This window comes from Pongo abelii, chromosome 10 (assembly GCF_028885655.2).
Source record: "Pongo abelii isolate AG06213 chromosome 10, NHGRI_mPonAbe1-v2.0_pri, whole genome shotgun sequence".
Lineage (NCBI taxonomy): Eukaryota > Metazoa > Chordata > Mammalia > Primates > Hominidae > Pongo > Pongo abelii.
Genome location: NC_071995.2, coordinates 105,256,293 through 105,277,539, shown reverse-complemented (window position 1 = coordinate 105,277,539; position 21,247 = coordinate 105,256,293). Strand labels below are relative to the sequence as shown.

Below are 21,247 nucleotides of genomic sequence, written 5' to 3'. Positions count from 1 at the left end.
TCCTGCCTCACCTCCCAAAGTGCAGGGATGACAGGCATAAGCCACAGTGCCTGGCCATTATATCCTTTCTCTGTCACAGTGTTTTTAAAACATTTGCTTTTTAAAATACAAATGAAAAGCTAGGTCTCCTGCTTGCATTCTGCCTCAGGAAAGCTAGGAACACACAATAAGAGTAATCTAGCTTCCCAAGCAATCGAGGTACAGCTTGCCAGCCCAGCTTCCTAGGGCTCAGAAACTTATTGAACATGTCAGCTTCTAGTTTCAATTTTTCCTTTAACTTGTTGGTTTCTCTATTTAAACTGTAAATAATAACAGTTTCTTCTTAATAATTACAGTTTCTTCTTAATAGGATTGTTGTGAGCATTACACAGATAATGTACTTAAAATGCTTAGCAAAGTGAAGACACAGTAAGTATCGAACGTGTGTTAACTATTACCACTTTCGTATTTCATATTCACTACAGCTGTATCAGCTGGTTGTATCAATCCTATAAGAAAATTGAGGCTCAGCAACATTAAGCTTCCAGACGAAATGCTCACAGCTTTATGTGGCACAGCCACCCTATGAAGGCAACAACCCCATCACCATGCTCTGTCTTTATTACTCCAGATAGGTTTTTTTCCTTCATATTGCTAATCACTTACTGAAATTATCTATTTTTGTGTTTACTTATTTGTGGGTCTAGAACTTATGCTCTAGAGAAGCAAAGATGACATTTTTGTTAAGCCCAGTATCTAGCAGAATGCTGGGCACATAGGAGACACATAGTCTTCTTGGATGAATGAATGAACACATGAATGAAGAAAGCCAAGATTTGTCTGTGCCCCAAATCTCTACTCAACCGCTGTGATACACTGCCTCCCATTGCTGCCACCATTTAAAATCCTCCTTAAAGGCAGAGTCACAGGATTCCTTCAGAGGGGTTTTCTCTGGAGCCCAGGGAAGACAACATTCTGTGATTCTCCACTCTCATCCACCTGTTTCTCTTCTCACCAAGTAGGATTCAAATCCACCTAAAGCCATTGTCATAACTAAACCCTGACCTATCACGACAGCAGTGTCTAGGTGACATGGCCTGCGTGGGGAGAGGGCATGAGTGTTCCCTAGTCTGCTCTCCAGTCTCGCTCTGCCATGTACCAGTTGTGACCTCACGCAGGTTCCAGACCCTCTTTCATCCTAAAAAGAGACTATGCAGAGTTGTGATAAGGCTTCAATGGCTAATGTGTGAAAAAGTGCCTGTTACAGAGCTGATACATGGTAGGTACTCAGCAAGAGAGAGCATCCTTTCCTCTAAGCTCCAAAATGACTCAATTTTTATGTTCCTTGTAGTGCTCCCCACTCTCAGTGTGTCCATACCTTCTCTTATTAAATGCATTCTGAAGTCCTTGACAGTAGGGACTGTGACCTTGTTCATCTTCAGGGTCTGCCACCCAGCAGGTAGTCAGGAAGTGAGATTGAATAAAACCCAAAGTAGTCTATTTTCTTCTTTTTTTAAACTTCACTTTTACCTGATACCTCCAAATAAACTCTTCAAAGTTCATTCTCTCTCTCCTAAACCTTAATAAAATTGCAAATATCTAAAATAGATTGGAAGAGGTAAAAACAACATTGGGGGTTTCTCCCACCGTCTCCATCCTGCAGAGCCTTATGGCCATCGGAGGGGCAGCTGAAGAGTTTCCCAAGTGACCTGCAGAACATGTAGGATGGGCTCTCAGGAACCTGTGGAGTAGAGACCTGAGTGTCCGGCATCCCAACTTGTGATGTCACCACTTTGTATCTTCTCACTCAGCCTTTATGGAAAAGACACTGAGGCAAATAGACCAACTTGGCTTAGAAATCAGTCTTAAAATGTTGGAAATGAAAGAAAAACCCTATGTTTCACAATAATGCCATGCTCATGGAGTGCCTCGGAGGCACAATGTCAGTAAAACTACTTTATAAACAAAGTATCCAGAAGATTTGACATAGATGTCAGGGACACAGGCATATAGTTGAGAGGTAGAATTTTATTAGGTTGATGCAAAAGTAATTGCGGGTTTTGCCATTGTAGCAAAACCCGCAATTACTTTTGCACCAACCCAATAGAGCATATCAATTTTTACATCCAATCCATTCTTTTGCAAATGAGGCAATGGAATCTCAGGGAAAGGAGAAGGGCTCCTTTGCCCAGATTGTCATCAGGAGGGGGGCCTGGGCGTGAGAAGAGACTTCTTCCCAAAAGCTTGAGCAGTGGAGGGTGGAGTGATTTTCCTTTGATGGCCGCATTTTAGTGCGTTGGCCAATGTGTATTCCTCTCTCACATATGTGAGGGTCTGTGATGCCGGCTTCATCTTCTAGAAGCATTTCAGTGTTCCCTAAATTGGCACTGGATACAGCCCCATAAAGTCTAGTGTCTTTTAGTAAATCCTTTGGGGATGGAGGGAGTTGGCCAAACAATTAAGGAATGCACTGCAGGTGGCAATGAGAAAGGACATTCTGGGCCTTTTAAAAAGAGTTGTTCATGGTTATTGACTCTTAAATCCCAAATGACTTGCAAAAAATAGTATATTATTAGTTTGAGGAGAAATTAACTAATTGTGCAGGGGGTCATATTTCAGATAGTGGTAACCAGCTCATATATTGCTTCCTGGATTCTACAGTAAAGCCAAAGGAATAGAGGGAAATGTTTTCCTTGTCAGAGATCCCAGCCTGTAAGCTGTCTAACCCTTCATTTTACAGGCAATTAAAAATAATCTTGGAAAGGCTAGAAGATTAACCTAAAGTCACATTACAAGTGGCTGAGTTGGAATCACAACTCAGCGCCTTTCTCACTGTAAAAAGGGGGGAAAAATCAGAATCTCCTCTTTACCCATCCCCACTCCCAAGATTTCTGGCCTGACACTCCCTTCTCTTCCCATTCCGTTCCCGCCTTATTCTAACCCATCACCCTTTCAGATCGGGTTTGAGATAGGGGGTGAGAAACTCACCCTGGGCGACCCACGGGTCGTGGGGAAGAAAAGCCAGAACCTTTCACGTTGGTGAGCCTGTGGCTCTTGGGGAGGCGGGCGCACTGCCCAGCTGGCGCCTAACCTCCGGACGGGTGAGGGGGGAGGCTGGAAGAGAACCCGGAGAGGAGGGGAGGGAGCAAGGGCTCCAAGGCGGGCTGAGAAAAGGTATAGCTGCTGGGGAGAAATTAGAGACCTCGGCGCCTCTGGGAAGCAGGATGGTCCAGCACTCACACAGCGGCGGGGAGGCCCCGTGCAAACTCCTCTCTCTTCCTCGCACTGGGCCTTTTGTTGTCGGCCTCTGCCTCTGGCTCCCGCTCCTGCCCTCCGGTCCCCCCGCCCCCCTGAAGTCACCCCAACTGCACTCATAATATTTTGCTTTGCGCCAGGTCTGTTTTCCACCACCAACTTCCAGCAGTCTCCATGGTGACGCGCTGGGGAGAGGGGCGGGCGCGGCTTTGGAAATCCCAGGCCCGAGGCGCCGGGCGGCCCCTGCAAACTTTTCCGAGTCTCTGAGACCTGCAGGCCGGGTAGGAAAGCGCGCTGTCCCAGGCTGCCGCACAGAGTCGCGTGCTGAATCCGGGACTCCGAGGACCCAGCCTGCGTGCAGCATCCGCGCCATCAAGGGCTGCAGCCTCGGGGACCCGGAACCCTGGTACCATGCGGCTCTCACTTGACCCCCGCTGCCAAATCCAGACGCCGGCGCTTAGCAGGTGGCAGAGATCGGGGCGCACATGCCCCGTTCGCCCGCGCGCGCGCGCGCACACACACGCACACACACACGCCTGGGGAGGGCGAGACTGTCTGCTTTGGGAGCGGGAGCAAGGCTCGGACCTCTGGCTCCTTGCTCTCCCAAGCCTGCAGACAGCAGCTCCTTCCCCAGGGCTGTGCCTGGGCAAGAATGGAGGAGGCTCGGGCCCTGTTCCCTCCAGGACGCACTTTGCCTTGTGGGCACGGCGCCAAGGCCACTGGACGTCCCTATCCCGGGCCCACAAAGGCATATAATTAATCTGGTGGTAGAATTTTGGACAGAATTTGTGCTGAGCTGGAGGCCTGTAAACTAGCGTGCCCTCCTACCGATGCGGCCCGGGGAACTCAAATCCGGCTCTAGGAAGTACTTTGGCCGCCTCAGCTCTGGGTTCTGGAGATGGGAGCGGAAAGTGGATGGAGGCAGAAGTTTCCAGCTCCAGCTTGGCAGTGACCCTCTCTAACGCGCCAACCCGTTTTAAAAGAAATGATCCTTCTGTTGCGTAGGCGACCGACCCGGCCCGGCCCGGCCCACTTTGCACAAGTTCTCGGTGGCCTAAAATTCTACCCACTTTCCCCCATCGTTCTCGAATTTCCGGATAACTTGAGTAACTGAGCAACGATCACCCGGGCAGAGCAGCCCTGATTGGACCCGGCGGCCACAAACACGTAGCTGCCGGTGGCCCGCGTGGAGAGGGCAGGCCACGCGGGGCTCAGCACCCACTTTTGCGCGGCGTGGGGCTGTAGCGCGGGCCGAGCGGGACGCGCGCCTGCGCTTACTGCAAACCGCGCGCCGGCCAGAAGGTGCGTCGACTGCCCCTGCGCGCGCCTGTCGCCTTTGCCTCCTGCTGGAGCACCGCGGCGCGCGGCAAGCTGGGGCTTTGCCTCCGAGAGGGGCTTTGCTTTGTCGGGCTCAGCCGCGAGAGAGCCTAGGGCCCAGGAGGCGCGCGCCGGCTGCCCAGCTTCCCCCGACGGGGCCATTGTCTTAGCTCCACACTTGTTGAGTATTTTGGGGAAACCCGAGGAATATATTACGGGCTTGGTGTGCGGAACAAAGGGGCGCGTTTCCGCAGGTCACGCTGAAGTGGCCCCAAAGCAGGCCACTAGAGCCCTGGCCCCTGCAAAACTGTTCTCCCGGGCCCGAGGTACTTCGCGGGGATTTTCCTTTTAAGAGTAAGGGACGGTGGCCCCGCTCGCCGGCGTCTCTTATCCTGGACGTTTCCTACTTCGCCCCAGCACTTGCTGTGAGTCGGTTGTTCCAGTCCTTTCGGAATGAAATAATAACAGCAATATTCTTGGTTCTGATCGCGCGCGATCTTATACAAAAGGGGCAGAATCGAACTGCTCCGTGGAGCGCGCGTCTCTGCAAGCGGAGGAGAAAAGACCTTTACATAACAAGGGAAACTCAGAAGAAAGGCTAATTGGATTAAATTCTCTGGAAGGGAGGTGAGGGAAGGCTTCTGGACTGGACCACGCCGAGCCGCACTTCCCTTGTCGTCGGTTTTGCAAGTCCGAGTGAAATGTCACCTGGTGCTTCTCGTGTCATTTCTTCACACTGTCGTGTACCAAAACTTTTGATTTTGCGTTCAGGGTGGTGACCTAGGGATGTCTCGGATATACAAAAGGGGGAGAGGTGGATGGGGAAAGGATTTCTATTTCAGAACCTCTTTGGACTGTTTGCAGTTGAGGTGAAGAGGACTCGGTGCCCCCACGACCACCAGTTGCATCGAGAACAGAAAACACCACGAATCCGCAGCCCCACAGTCCTCCCCAGAAGTACCGAGGGGCCTGACCCTGTGGAGGAGGCAGCTAAAAGCCCCAGCAGGGCCACTGCAAGTTTGGGATGTAGGGTAGACCCTATGTCCCTGCGTGGGCCGCTCGAAAATACTTGGCCACAAACTCTGCAGACATGCGTTTAATTTTGTTAAGGATATTCATTTTTAATGTTAGAGTTCTCAGGAGGTGGTGAGGGCGCAGCGCTTGAGATGAAAAAATGGTGGAAAAGGCGCTTTTCTCTCTCTGGGCTCCCGCTTTACCGCCAGCAGAGACCTCAGCGGGGCCTGCCGTGTCCGGAGGGGCACGCAGGGCAGGCGACGCTTCTCCTTGCCTTCGTTTGTCATTGAGTTTGTCATTAGGAAGGAGAACTTCGGGGCTTAGCCTTTCCCCACTCCCTGGGGGCTCACACCCGCCCAGGGGAGTGCAATCAGGGAGGGCCCTGACTCTAGGAATCAGAGATCGACAACTACTCTAAAACACCGAATATCCCCCCTGGCAAGAGCAGCCCGGTGTCCGGGCCACCAGGGCTGCAGCGGAAACCTGGAGAGGCCTTAAATATTTCTGTAGGGACCGAGGAAAGACCTTCTGGGGCAATGCCCCGATGACCCCAGCCCCTACCCCACTTCCATATCCAGCCTGCCTAGGGGTGGAGTTGGGGAGACATCCGTGCGGCATTTATTTGCTGAAGGAAAGGACGTGCATGCTTAGGGGACGGCCGGGGCTGGAAGGCACTTGTTGCTCCGCGCTGCAATGCCCAGCAGCGTATGCTTGCAGGCATTCTCTCAAACCCTGCCACGGCCCAGGCTGAGTCCACTGCCCTATTTCTGCCTCTCCCCGACCTCATCACCCCAAGAAATCCTGAGGCTGCAGCGGGGCCAAAATGAGAATAGCCGGGTTGCAAGAATGAGCCTAGGGGAGGGGGTGAACTGTAAGAGAACTTCCACCTGCAAGGGACTTAGGGAGCGTTAACAGATCTAGAAGTGTGACGGCTCTTCAAAGGTGCTAGGAGTGGGAGGTGGCGAAAACTACTGGCGGAAGAACCGAGATACCGGGCGTTTTCTTTGTGAAAGATTCCTTGGCCTCCTTTTTTCGTTGTTAAGGACAGCCGCGCCCCCAAAACCTGACGCCCAGCAGCTCTTGAACTGCAGAGCAGTTTGCAGACCCCAACGCCGAGTTTAGCGGGCCACTCTGCGTCCTGCCCTCCCTCCAGCAAGGTCACAGCTCCCTAGTGGAGCCCGGCGTTGGGTGCCCCTTCCTGGCGGAAAAGCTAAAAGCCCGCCCCCACAGCCCAGGACTCCCACCTCCCGTTTCTGAGGATTCCCCAGGACCACCGGGTTCGCCGCCGCCACTCCCTCCAGCTGCGCGTCTCTACCAGCCGGAGCCTCGGTCCCCACCTCCCAGGCGCAGTGCGAAGTCGTCACCCTCCCCCGCCTCGGGGCGTTCCGCTCGGCTTCCCGGCCCTGGCCGCCAGACCCCGAGCGCACAGCTATTCCGAGGCCCCCATACCCTAGGAGGACCTGGGTCCGGGAGGGGGCGGTCGGCTGGCAAAGTTTCTGCAAGTGGCACCTCGAGCTCGCCGCGAGCCAGCGCATCTTTACGTAACTTTGTGTCCAGGGCAAGCGAAAGCGCGCTCCTTCGCGCGCGCGCACGCACACACACTCACACACGTACACAATCACACGCTTATACACATACTTCCACGCATCCACTTACACACATCGCCTCGAATTGAAAACTTCTGCAAGCTCTGCGTTATTCCTTGGGGTTCCACTGTCAAGTTGACCCGACTGAACTTTTCCCAACTTCTTTCTAAAGTTCCCCCTCTCCCTTCTCCTTCCCTCCCAATGTATCCCCCCGCCCCCCACCAGTAGGACTAACCTGTGGAATCCATGTCGGGTTCCTCCAGTAACCCACAATGCATGCTCTTCCCATGGACAGCACAGGCGCCCCCCAAAAGTCCTGATGTTTGGGGATCCCCCGTGCTAGAGATGCCCAGAGAGGAAGGGAGTGAGGGAGGGAGAAGGGGAGAGAGAGAGACGCAGAAAGTGAGGGGGCACAAGGATAAAGGAGGAAAGGAAAAGAAAAGAAAAAGAAGAGGAAAGAAAAGAGAAAGAAGAGGAGAGAGAGGGAGAGAAGGGAGCGAGCTCGGAGAAGGGGGAGAGAGAAAAAGCGAGCGAGCGAGGGGACACTCAGTAATCCAGCCGGGCAAAGCCAAACCCGTCAAAATGTTTGCGGATGTTTCATGGGAAAAAGCATCATTTTATAGGAGCCCCGATGGGAGCAATGTCATTGATAGGCCAGCCGGCCTGATGAATGGCCGCTCGTCAGATGGGGCCGTGGCGAGGCGCACTGTGAAGCCCATTGTGGGCCTGTTTTGAATAAGAAAAGCCGCCTCCGAAAAGGGGGGCTCAGAGCGACGCAATCCCAGCCCTCCGACTTCCCCCTTCTATTATAGCATTAGCAACGTTTTTCTTATTTAAAGTTCCAGAGGCCTTCTCCAGCCTTCGCCCGGCACTCATTATAGGCGAAATCAAAATTGGCTTAGATGTGGCCCCCTCCCCCTCCTGGCCCTTCCCCGCCATCGGGCCCCGCGCCGCGCGGGCAGGCCGGGAGGGGGGCGCGGGGGGGGGGAGCCGCGGGGAACTCCTGGAGCCTGGGGAGTCGCCTGCGCTACCACGAGTGGGGCCCCACTCCCTTCCTTCTCTTGCGCCCCCACCCACCCATTTTGGTCCTGGGTTAGATTTCGGGTGGTGGCCCTGGGAATGCGGGAGGGGGTATGTCTTGGCCCCTTGCACGCGGATCCGCAGACACGCGTGGGGGAGTGAAGCGAGCTTGAAGGGGAAAGGGTGGGGAAGGGGAACTGAAGCCTTAAGACCCCATCCCCCAATCTGAGCGTGACAAGGCCGCTAGGCGGGGAGGAGGTGAGTGGCTGGTTCACCTCCTCCAGAACTTTCTGTCTTCCTCTGGGCCTGGGTCCTTCATCCTGTTTCTCTCCTTCCATCTCGCTGTCTCTCCGCCTGTCTCCCGGTGTCTGTTTCTAGCTCTCTCTCCCTCTCGTCCTCTGTGTCTCCGTCTCTATCCCTCTATTTCTCCTTTCTTGGCTGCTAGTGTCTCTGTCCAGACCCTGCCTCCACTTCTCTTTGTCTCCCTCTAGGACTCTGCCCCTCTCTGTCTCTATCCCCCTCGGTCTCTCTGTACTGTCCCCCCTCCCCCGCCTCTTCCCGTAACTCTGTCAGTCTGTCTGTCTCTGTTCCTCTGCCCTCCCCCTGCCCTCCCCACCCCACCGCCGTCCCCCAGTCGGCCTCGAAGTTTGTGAGAAGCCCCGGCATCCAAGTGGGGACGCGGTTTTCCCAGGGACCCCCTCCTCGGTGGAGTTGAAAGTGCAGAAAGAGGGGGGCGAGGGGGGCGAGGGCCGGGGGGTGCTGGAAGTGGAAGTGGGGGGAGCAAGCTGCGTCTCCTGCGGGCCCCGATAAAGTGGCCGTTCGCGGGCCGGCCGCGCTGTGATTAGAATATGAATGGGGCCCGGCGGGCGGAAGAGAAAGGCGGATTACCCCGGGTGCTTTGACCATGGACAGAGGCAGCGCAGGCCGGCCGCGGCGGGGGCGGGGAAGCGCGGAGTCCCTAACGCCGTGCGGGGGTGGGGGTCTCTAACCCCGGGCCCCTGGCTGCGCGCGGCTTTCCGAGATCCTTCGGAAAGACGCCCCCCGCCCGTCGGTCCGTCCCTCTCCCCACAATCAGAGCTGAGTGGGACAATGTACGGAGGCTGGGGGGCCCGAGGGGCCAGCACGTGCCGAGTTAAGGTCACAGTGCGGGAGGAAGGGGGCGGCGCGCGGTACCGGCTGGACAGAGCCCGGGATGGACTGACGATAGCGCGGGGTTCGAATCCCAGCTCTGTAAATTCCTTCATCGTTCTGGGCCTCAGCTTCCTCGTCTGTGAAATGTAGCAAAGTTGCTCCCTCTCAAGGTTTGGGGGAAGACAACTGAGGCAGTGGTTATAAAAGGAGCCGGGCATTTGCTGTTCCCTCTACTTGGCACTCTGCCGGCTCCTCCTTCCTCACAGGTGCCTAACCGGCCGACACCTTTGCGTCACTCTGGTCTCAGCTGAGCGTCGCCTCCTCGGAGGGACTGTGCCTGACCAGTCTCTGCGAAGGTCCCTTCCTGCCCCGGCCGCTGCCGGGCTCATTACCCGGTTTATTTCTGGAGGACTTTGTTCACCACCTTATGCCCAGTGCCCAGAACGGCGCCAGGCACATTCTTTCCCGCTGCCATGCTGGTGATGGGAAAGAGGTCGATGGAAACCTTTGGCAGCCGAAGGCCATGGTGGCGGTCACCGCGCGTCCTCGTGGTGTGCCTGACAGCAATGACCGCGGAATTCGAAGTCAGATCTGACTGTCCGCTTTCGCCTTTGCAGCCTTAGCTTCTTTAGCTTCTCTGCCACTGGAATAGGCTGAAGAGTAAAAGCCTCCTTCAGACGGCGGTAGGGTCTGACAGCGCGTAGCTGGAGCCTGGCCAGGGGCGTTCCGGTGGCAGCAAGGAGCGCGTCCCCAGGGTGGGCGGCTGCCACCGCCCGGAGAGAGTCCTTGAGGGATGCCACGGGGGCACGGGTGGTCTCCAGGGCGGATGAGACTATTATTGTTGCTATTATTATAATTTTTGTACGCAGAGTGGAGGTGGGTAGGGTGAGGTGAGCCGGGCTCACAGGCCAGGAGTGAGGCGGAAGAACCCGGAGCCGTGGGCGGCAGGAAGCCGGGACCCAGCCCAGCACAGCTCAGAGCCGGGCCAGGTGCCGCTGGGCCAGGTGCGGCTGGTCCCTGCCCAGCGCTGCTTCACTTGGGAGGGCACGAGTTCTTGGCCATGACCGTGCTGCAGCGCCTGGGAGCTTAAAGAAATGAAAATAATAATCACTCATTCGTTCCTTGGCAAATTTTTATTGTGTATCTACTATGTGTCCAGAACTATTCTAGGAAGCGGAGGCTACATCCCTGAAAAAAATAGACCAAAAAAAAAAAAAAATCTTCCTCTCCTGAAGCTTACATGGGAGTGAGAGGAAAGAGATAATATATACAACATAAAATTAGGAGGTGGGAGAGGAAGTCAGGGAGGGCCTCTCTGAGAAGCTGACATTTGAACTTAAAAGTAATGGTATCCAGGGGCTAGTCACAAGGGTGTCATTTGTGACAATTCACTGACTGTGACACTTGTGATTTTGCGCATTTTTCGGAATGTATTTCATACTTCAATAAAACGTTTGCTTAGATTTAATGCTGTCAACATCATAAATAGTAATAGCTACCATTTACTATTAATGTATTCATTATGTGTTTCCACGGGTTCAGGCGTCTTCCATGCATTAGTTCATTTCATCCTCACAACACAACTAATACATATTATTGTTGTCTCCACTTTTAGGAGAACAACTGGGGTTCAGTGTGGCTCTCTTGCCCTTGACAGACACTGTGGACACAGTAATGAATTATCCAATTCCTATCCTGCAGAGGCCTGAAATCTCAATAGAACATAGCACAGGGGCAGGGAGGAGGTGATGGGGAAAGTGTGGGTGCTGTGAGAGCAAAGAGAGGGCCATGTGACTGATCCTCGGAGGCTGGTGTCAAGGCGGGCCTCCTGGAGGAAGTGGTGACCCAGGAGCTGAATTAACCAGACAAAGGGGTTGAGGGTGTTACAGACAGAGGCACAGGCAAAGAGGAGAACCTGTGGAGTGTGTTTGGGACTGGAGCCTGGCCTGGCTGCACACGGAACCCTAGAGAGGAAGAGAGGATTAACAGGCCATTTTATGGGGAGGTAAGCTGGGGCCATGCCAAGAAATGTACCCTGGAAGGGTTTGGTGCATATAGGACTAAATCTACATTTTGAAGAGATCACAAAATATGAAGAGATCTCAAAATATGTGGTGGCCAGATGGGGGTTGGTTGCAGGAGGGGGTGGTCTTTGGGAGGGAGGAATCAGGATGACCTGCCACAGGTACATGGCAGCGGGGGCAGGGTTCAAGAGATACCAAGGAAGCTGTATTACCAGGCTTGATGTTGATTAGTTGTGGCCAGGGATGGGGAGGGAGAACAGATTCCCAGGTTCTGACTTGAGCAATGAGTAGCTATTGGTACCAGGATGTGACATGAGGAGGGAAGACTTGGCAGCAAGAGAGAAGGGTTTGAAGGGCCCTTAAAACTTCCCAGTAGCCCAGTGGCAATGACAGCCAGGCAGACCCACAAAGGTGTGGAACTGGCACTGCTTGTGCAGACCTGGGTGGCTGCTGAATCCCCTGGAATGGATGAATGAGCAGCATTGAAAGAGGAAGGTGCAGGGCGGATCCCTTTTAGATCATGGGGTGTGCTCTGCCTCCACTGCTGTAATCTTTCCAGACCCAGAACTCACTTCACTGTAATTATTTACTTGCCTGATGTGGTAGATGGTATTACTTATTCATAATTATCTCTTCCCTCTCTGCCCTGCTCTGGCTTTCCTTCTCACTGATTTGGGGTTTGGCTATTGGCTTGCTTTCGCCAACAGAATGTGAGCGGACAACATATGTTAAATCAAACCAGAGGCCTTACATGTCCTGGGGGTAGTTTGGCTAGTACTCTTGGACTCCTGACTTGCCTTGAGCAAACCCCAAGTAGTCACTGGTCCTAGAATGAGAGACACATGGAGCCAGCCAGAACCTGCCGGGCAGTTTGAAGAGCTCCCCTTTTTCCCAGGGACCCACAGAACTGTGAGCAAGAAATAAAAGTTTGTTGTTATAAGCCACTGAAAGTTGTTGGTAATAGTCTTACCATCTTAAAGGGGAAAGACAGGTCTATAAGTAGGGGTTTTGATATATTAATGTCTTCTCCTTTAAGATGGTAAGACTATTACTAATAATAGCTAATGCTTATGAAGCATTTACTAAGAATCAGGCACAGTTCTAAGGCTTAATTGTCACAAAAATCCTGTGAGATAGGTACTTTTATTATACCCACTTACATGAGGCACAAAGAGGTTAGGTAACCTACTTAAGGTCACACAAGTAACAACACGGTCAAGATTTGAACCTAGGCAATCTGCAGACATAAGGGGAGCTATAGAGGTGCTAGTGAGAAACATCTCTATGGAGATGGCTTCACCACTGTGAATCGCCTTAAAGAGTAAGCCCATGGAAGAACCCTAGCTGGCTTCTCTCAGCATCCATGTCAGCTTAAGCCAGCCTTTCTGGAAGAAACCCTTGGGACTATAGCATGTGCTTCAGATCTGAGCTCATCCCCAGAGCCACTGGAAGCCAGGCCTCCAGGTTGCCCAACCTACATGAACCTTTATTTCCACAATGCACCGTGACTGCTGCCTGAAGCAGGACTGCCTAGCCAACCAGCAGACCTGTGATATATGCTTGTTATTGTAAGCCACTGTGTCCTTGGGTGGTTTGTGATGCAGCCTTGTTGCAGCAGTAATAGGGTTAGGGTAAGAGTTAGGGATAGGAGTAGGGGTTAGGGTTGGGGCTGGGGTCCAGGCAAATTGTATGGTGACTTTTAAAAAGAGGGTAGATATGAAGATAGGAGAAACAGACAGGTTTGGGGTATATGTTGGAAGTAAAACAAGACTTGCTGATGGATGGAGGTAGGGAATGAGAATAAGAGAAGAATGAAGAAATCCTTGTGTTTTTAACTCTAACAACAGGGTAAATTGTGGTCCTATTTACTAAGACGGAGAAGTCTGGGGTCAAACAGGTTTGGGGCAAAACCAATACCTCTTCTCAGCCATGTATGGTTTGAGATGCCTCTTGGGCATCCACTACAGATGTCAAATTGGCATTTTGACATATAAGTTTAGGGTTCAGCGGAAAGGTCAGAACTAGAGATATAAATGGGAGGGGATTGTTATCCATAGAACACTGATTCTTAAACTTAGGGTGTTGCAGAATCAGCTGGAGGACTTTATATTGAAATACACTAGTGAGTCTTGTCCCCAGAGATTCTGATTAAGAGGGTCTGCAGTGGGCCCAGCAATAGGTACTTCAAGAAAGTTTTATCATAAAACAATTCAAATAAATATAAAAAAGCGGCAGTAATACAAAGAACCCCCATAAGAAAGTAACCATAAGGCAATTATTATCAACATGGGATCAATGTCGATTCATCCGTAAATCTACCCTATTACCCTCCCCGGCCCTTCACCTGTGACAGGTTTATTTTAACACAAATCCAGGCATCATATACTTCATCCATAAACACTCTCAGCATGTATCTATAAAATACAAGGATTTTTTTTAAAAAAACACAACCATATCATTATCACACCTGAAACATCAATAATAATTCCATAACCATCAACTATTTACTGTCAAAATTTGCCTATTTGATAATTTAAGTTGGTTTGAATTAAGATCCAAGCCAAATCCATGCAATGCATTTGTTTGCTATATCTCTTAGGTCTCTTTAAATATGGAGGTTTCCTGTCCTTATTTTATTCCTTCTTATTTAGTGACAAAATCATTTGTCCTGTTGCGTGCCCAACATTCTGCAATCTGCTAATTGCATCACTGCTGGGTTGTTTCACATGCTCCTCTGTCCCCTGTAGTGTCTGTAAATTGGTAATTGGGTCTAGAGACTTGATCAGGTTCAGATTCAAGGTTTTGGCAAGAGTAGCACATGGGTGGTGGTGTGTACTTTCTGTTACATAACACTGGGATTCACATAATGTCTCTCTGTGTTAAGAAGATCAATGGGTTCAGGTGTTACCAACCTGATCCATTTTTTATAAATTTCCTCATCAGTTGTTCACCTAGTGGTTTTAACAGCCATTGATGACCATTACTTAGATCCATTATTTTTTCTTAGGGCCTGCAAAACAGTAATATTTGATTTTATCATCCCTTCTGCATGTATAGCTGGAATTCTCTATAAAAATTATTTCCATCCAGTATTTTGTTGCCTTGAGATAGTTAATATAACAAAAGCAAGATAAATATTTGATTTCCCCCTTTACTTACCAGGTTTTACAATAATAATTTTGTTTCCTAAATTCTTCCAAAGGTGGCCCTCATTGGATATTTTGTTGTAGGAGTATTATGATCTTAAAGAATTTAACACATTTGAGATGCTTCAATCCATTAAATTATTCTTTTTACACTAAAATTATCCTATCTTTCAATTGGCCCCCAAGCCTTTTGACATGACCCTTGTGGCTTTTGATGGCTTCCTTGCTCTCTGGCATGACAAGATGACCCAGGCTCATCTTTTATTTTTTTGCCTTAGACAAGGAATCAGCTATTTCTCCAAGGAATCCCGGTTCCTTTCAGTGGGAAATGGTATTTAGAGCATATGGTAAGCTTTTAAAACGGTGGACTCTGTGCCTCCAGCCTCTATACCACTGTTTAGTAATATTTCTGTAAGGCAAATCTGATTATGTCCCTTACCTGATATTAATTGTCCACGGTGTATCATCATTCACAGGTTCAAGTCTAAGCTCTTTATATTGGCACACAAGGCCCTTTTTGTCTACTTTTGTGGCTCACTTCTCTATAATTCTAGCCTTCTTTTCTGGGCATACAATGTTCCCCAATCCTGTCAAAGCAATTTTGTAGCTTTCCAACCAAGCCATGGCTTTGTCTTTGTAAATTATCTTGGCCTGGATTGCCGTTCTCACTTTGTACTAGAAATTCATATACAGTGCAATTGTTACTTCTTCCGGGAAGCTTTGCCTGGCCTTATCACAAAAAGTTCAGTATTTCCTCCTGGCTATTATCCTTGAATCTTGTTCATATCTCTATTATATTATTTATCATATTGCCATGATTATTAGCCTTTATGTCTGTCTCTTGCACTTGGCTATGAGTACTGAAAGATAGGACAGTGTTCTTTATAGTTGTGTGTATAATTGTTTCAAAATTACAATACTGTATTATTACTAACAATATGATTATGGAAAACAGTTTAAGGTCATTTTATTACAGTGCTCTTTGTCATTAGAGTGTATTTTGCACAAGCTATACAGTCAAATAATTGTTTCAAAATCCCTTGGGGAAAAAAATCTGGATAAATTATCAGCTTTATTCATTTGTTATATCTTCTTGGAAAACTGATCCTTTCATTATTATTTAGTGCCCTTCTTTGTTCCTGATAATTTCTCTCGTTCTGAAGTCTGTTTTGTCTGAAATTAGTAGAGTTATTCCAGCTTTCTTTTCTTTCAACGGAATCTCGCTCTGCTGCTCAGGCTGGAGTGCAGTGGTGTGATATCGGCTCACTGAAACCTCCGCCTCCTGGGTTCAAGCAATTCTCCTGCCTCAGCCTCCCGAGTAGCTGAGACTAAAGGCGCATGCCATGCCTGGCTAATTTTTCATATCTTAGTAGAGATGTTTTCACCGTGTTGCCCAGGATATCTCTCTCTATCCCCATTACTTGTAAACTGTCAGTCTTTATATTAAAAATGTGTTTCTGTAGACAACATATATTGAATCTAGTTTAAAATCTACTTTGATAATCTTTTAATTGGTATATTTAGACATTCATGTTTAAAGCGATTATTAATATATTTCTGGGAATGTCAACTATGTTTGTAACTGTTTTCTATCCATTGTCAGACACTTCTTTTATTACCTTGTTTGGTTTTAATTGTGCATTTTCTCTTCTCAGTGCACTATACTTGGTTTAAAAAAATGTTATTGATTGCTCTAGAGTTTTCAACATACTTTTCTAACTAATGTAAGTTCACGCTCAAATAGCATTATTCACCTGTAGCACAGGCACTTTATAGCAGAACATTCCCAATTCTTCTCTCCTGTCCCTTATGACATTGTTGTCATTTATTATCTATATGCTATAAACACCCATTATATTGTTAATATTATTCCCTTAAACTGCAGTAATCTTTTAGATCAAGTAAGAGAAATGAAAGATTTTATTTTACCTTTAAACTTTCCCCAGTGCTCTTATTTTCTTTACATAGATCTGAGTTTTCGCTTTTGTTTTGTTTTCTTTTGGTTTTGTTTTTTTGAGACAAGGTCTCACTCTGTCACCCAGGCTGGAGTGCAGTGGTGTGATCTTGGCTCACTGCAATCTCCGCCTCCTGGGTTCAAGCAATTCTCGGCCTCAGCCACCCAAATAGCTGGGATTACAGGCACGTGCCATCATGCCTGGCTAGTTTTTGTATTTTATGGTAGAGATGGGGGTTTCACCATGTTGGCCAGGCTTTTTTTTTTTTTTTTTTTTTTTTAATACTAGATATGGGGTCTCACTTTGTCACCCAGGCCAGAGTACAGTGGCATAATTACAGCTCACTGCAGCCTTGCACTCCTGGTCTCAGCCTCCCAAGTAGCTGAGATTATAGGTGTCAGCCACAGTGCCTGGCTAGATCTGAGTTTCTGGTATCACTTTCTCTCTCTTTAAAGAACTTCCTGTAACATTTATTGTAAGGAAGGTCTGATGACAATGAATTCCTTCAGTTTTTGTTAAAGAATGTCTATATTTCTCCTTCACTTTTGAAGAATAATTTTTCAGGATATGGAATTTTTGGTTGGTGTTTTCTTCCTCATAACACTAAATATATCACTCCATTCTCTACTTATTTGCATGGTTTCTGATAAGTTTATTGTAATTCTTATTCTTGGTCCTTTATGGGTAAGGTGTTTTCTTTTTTTTCCAATTTTCTCTTTGTTTTTTGTTTTTGCATTTTAAATGTGATATGCCTAAGTGGAGTGTTTTTTTGTTTTTGTTTTTGTATTTATTCTGCTTGGTGTTATCTGAGCTTCCTGGATCTGTGATTTGGTGTCTGTCATTAATTTTAGAAAGTTCTTTATCATTATTACTTCAAATATATATTTTGCTGTTTTTTTCTTCTCCTCCTGATATCCTAATTATATGTATGTTACATATTTTGAAAACTGTCCCACAGTTCTTAAATATTCTCTTCTGTTTTTTTTCCCCATTGTCTTTGCATTTCTGTTTGGGAAGTTTCTATTGACTTATCTTCAGGCATGCTAATTTCTTTCTTCAGCTATGTCAAGTCTAGGAAAGAATTCATCAAAAATATTCTTCATTTCTATTAACAGTATTTGTGATTTCTAGTATTTCCTTTAGATCTTTTCTTAGAACTTCCATCTCTCTGCTTAAATTGTCCATCTGCTTTTGCATGTTGCTTACTTTTTCCACTAGAGCTCTTAACATATTAATTACCGTTATTTTAAATTCCCTGTCTGACAATTCCAACATCTGTGTCATACCTGAGTCTGGTTCTAGTGCTTGCCTTGTCTCTTCAGAGTGTTTTTTTCTTGCCTTATAATTTTTTTTTTTTTTTTTTTTTTGAGAAGGAGTCTTGCTCTGTCACCCAGGCTGGAGTGCAATGGTGTGATCTCAGCTCACTGCAACCTCCACCTCCTGGGTTCAAGCGATTCTCCTGTCTCAGCCTCCCGAGTAGCTGGGACTACAGGCATGCGCCACCATGCCTGGCTAATTTTTTGTATTTTTTTTTTTTTTTAGTAGAGACGGGGTTTCGCCATTTTGGCCGGGCTGGTCTAGAAATGCTGACCTTAGGTGATCCACCCACCTTGGCCTCCCAAAGTGCTGGGATTACAGGCGTGAATCACTGCGCCCGGCCACCTTATAATTTTTTTGTTGAAAGCTGGACATGTTGCATTATGTAACAGGAACTGAGCCATTAGTGTGAAGATCTACATTAATTGGAATAGGAGGTGGACTTTGTTTAATGTTTGCTGTAGTCTAGTGTCAAGAGATGTCAGAGGTAGTCAGGTATCAGAGGCTTCAAACTCCTTCAGTGTCCTTGTTTTTATCTTCCCTCTTGACATCAGGCTTCCCTAAAGTATTCCTCTTCCTCAGATACAGTCTGAGTCTTGCAGCTGTAAGATGTCATCTGTAACCTATTATTATACTGGAATCCTGTTGGTGTTGTTGTAAGGTGTGAGGGAGGGGGAGCCTTCTATAATATTCTAATTAAACCTTTTAGTGGGCCTGTGTCTCTGAACTGTTTTTGTTTGTTTTGTTTTGTTGTTTTGAGATGGGAGTCTTACTCTGTTGCCCAGGCTGGAGCACAGTGGCACAATCTTGGCTCACTGCAATCTCTGCCTCCTGAGTTCAAGCAATTCTCCTACCTCAGCCTCCTGAGTAGCTAGAACTATGGCCGTGGGCCACCACACTCAGCTAACTTTTTTTTTTTTTTTGTAGTAGTAGTAGAAACAAGATTTCATCATGTTGGCCAGGTTGGTCTTGAACTCCTGACCTCAAGTGATCCACTCACCTTGGCCTCCCAGAGTGCTGAGATTACAGGTGTGAGCCACCACACCCAGCCTGAATTATAATTTTCACAAGTATTCTTCTATAGCTTCTCTTTTCCCCCTTCCCTTAGGTGAGACTGGGAGGCTAGAGGGGGCTGGAATGGGACACTCTTCCCTAAAGGCTCTGGGACAAGGTTCTGATGAAGATTTTTACTCTGGAGAATAGGCCTTTATTACAGAAAAAGCTCTGAACATATTTCACAATTATTAGTCTTTTCCTCTCTGTGATAGAGCCACGAGGGGATCTTTCTTAGATCTTTACCATGACAGCCTAGCAGCGTTGCTAGAGGTAAAGCCCATGAAATTTTGAGGGTGCCCTTAAGGCTGAGGTCCCCAGGAATGTCTTCCTATTATGCTAATCCACACTTAACCTTCAACAATTCAAGAAAATAACCATTTAAACGTCCTATTAGTTCATGGCTCCAGTGACTTCTGCTCCAGATAGTAGATCTTGGCTGTGACTCTTTGGATCCTTCAGTTATGCTATATTCTGAAGTGGCACTTGCCTGGCAACCTCAGTTCTCTAGTGGATCCAAAAAAGTCATTGCTTTTCAGTTTGTCTAGAATGGGAGTAACAACTTCTGATCTCAAGGACTAAAATTGGAAGCTGATTGATTTAACTTTTTACATTTAGTTTTTTTCATTTTGAAAATAATGGTTTTTTAAAAAAAATGTAACTTATTTACATGTTTTCCAAGTCAAATATACACACAAAAAATCTATGAAACAAAGTATGTTAAGGATTTCATATCCCATTCCTGTCCCACTTACCATGTATTTTCCTTCCCTTATAGTAACTATTTCTTTAAAAAACAAAAACTAGGCTGAACACGTTGGCTCACGCCTGTAATCCCAGCACTTTGGGAGGCTGAGGCAAGCAGATCACTTGAGTCTAGGAGTTGAAGACCAGCCTGCGCAACATGGTGAAACCCTGTCTCTACAAAAAATACAAAAATTAGCTGGGCATGGTGGTGTGCACCTGTAGTCCCAGCTACTCAGGAGGCTGAGGTGGGAGAATTGCTTGAGCCTCGGAGGCAGAGGTTGCAGTGAGCCAAGATCATGCCATTGCACTCCAGCCTGGGAGACAAAGTGAGACCTGTCAAAAAAAAAAAAAAAAAAAAAAGAAATAACTTTTGGTTTATCCTCCTATTGCTGTTGTGGCCTTTAAGTAAATGCCCTGTGTAATTGTGATGCAGAAGGGTCTTGGATCCACTTTGAGAGAACACTGCCCTATGGAAATACGTCTCATAAGGGAGTCAGCAAATGTGCATTTACAAAAAGAAAGAGAGGAGAAAAGAAAGAAGGATGTAAAGAAAGAAGAAAGAAGAAAAAGGAAGGAAGAAACAAAAGAAGGAAGGAAAGTGAAAGGAAACGAAATGAAAAGGAAAGAAGGAAATAAATGAATTACCAATTCAGAGAATTACAAGATAAATAACCACCTCACTATTTCTACCAAGTTCTAGAAACCTAACTCTAAAGGCCTACATAACAAAAAGTCTGGTCATAGGAGGACTCCAAGTTTGGCTAATTGAGAGGCTCAAGAATGTTATCATGGCCCCAGGTTCCTCCCACATTCAAGCTCTACTTTCTGCTTGCTCTCGTCCTCTGCTTGTCTTTCCTCACCATCACAAGATGGCTGTAGTTGCTAAAGCATCATGCCTACCTAATACACTTCTCAAAGACTGAATGGAGGAAAGAGAATGCGTCCCTTCCTTCTGTCCTTTCTTAAGAGTAGAAGAACTTTCTCAAAAGCCTCTTGGAAGATTTTCCCCCTTATACCATCAGATAATTGATTTTTACCTGCCCATTCCTTAACCAATACTAGGCAAAGGGAAAATAAATACCATGACAGGCTAAGATGAGCCAAAATTTTCCTCTAGGTCTGGATAAAGGTCTGTCCTCCTCTGAAACACACAGGAATAGGTAGACAGCCAGGAGTGTATGCCATACTATTTAAAAGAAGATCAGCCTTGCATAACTTCATGCTGTGTAGTGGGAAGGACCCTTTTGCTCAACTAAAAAATATACATCTTGTCCATGAATACCTTCACCCCAGGTCCTTGCCTTCCAGAGCACGTGACCTCCAGCTCTCTCCTGTTTGATTCCCATTAACAGTTCACTTGTGAGAAAGAGTATTCACTGCACAAAGCTTTGTGTCCCACCCATTTCTCAAGACAGTATCTTCAAAACGGTTCTGTGGTTTGGTTTGACAGGTGTAAAGAAGACTCATGTTCCCAGCTCTGCAAAAATACCTCTCCTGCTTCTTGTTCATGAGAAGAATGGATTCACCACAGTGAAAGGCTTTACTCTTTGTAGCCAGTGCTTTTGCATATAATAGGCTGTTTTAAGGGAATATGCATTGAATGAGTGAATGAATGAAAATTCATTTTTAAAATGCACAAATAACCGGGAGAAAATAATTTACACATTTAATACACTTCCAAGAGAAATTTTCATGTGCTTTTA

The 21,247-nt window shown here is 47.6% G+C and overlaps 1 protein-coding gene across 3 annotated transcripts in view; it reads right to left on the bottom strand.

The window, feature by feature from the left end:
- Window positions 1-7,845, bottom strand: part of RFX4 (regulatory factor X4) — a 178,211-nt gene extending 170,366 nt beyond the window's left edge. For 2 of the 3 annotated variants that reach the window (XM_054527588.2, XM_054527589.2), the window contains exon 1: window positions 7,387-7,845. In XM_054527588.2, coding sequence (XP_054383563.1) covers window positions 7,387-7,440 — 54 coding nt within the window. In that variant the 5' untranslated portion in view covers window positions 7,441-7,845. The remainder of the gene's footprint in view (window positions 1-7,386) is intronic. The other variant, XM_002823686.5, reaches the window with a different exon arrangement.
- Between the last annotated feature and the right edge of the window lie 13,402 nt (window positions 7,846-21,247).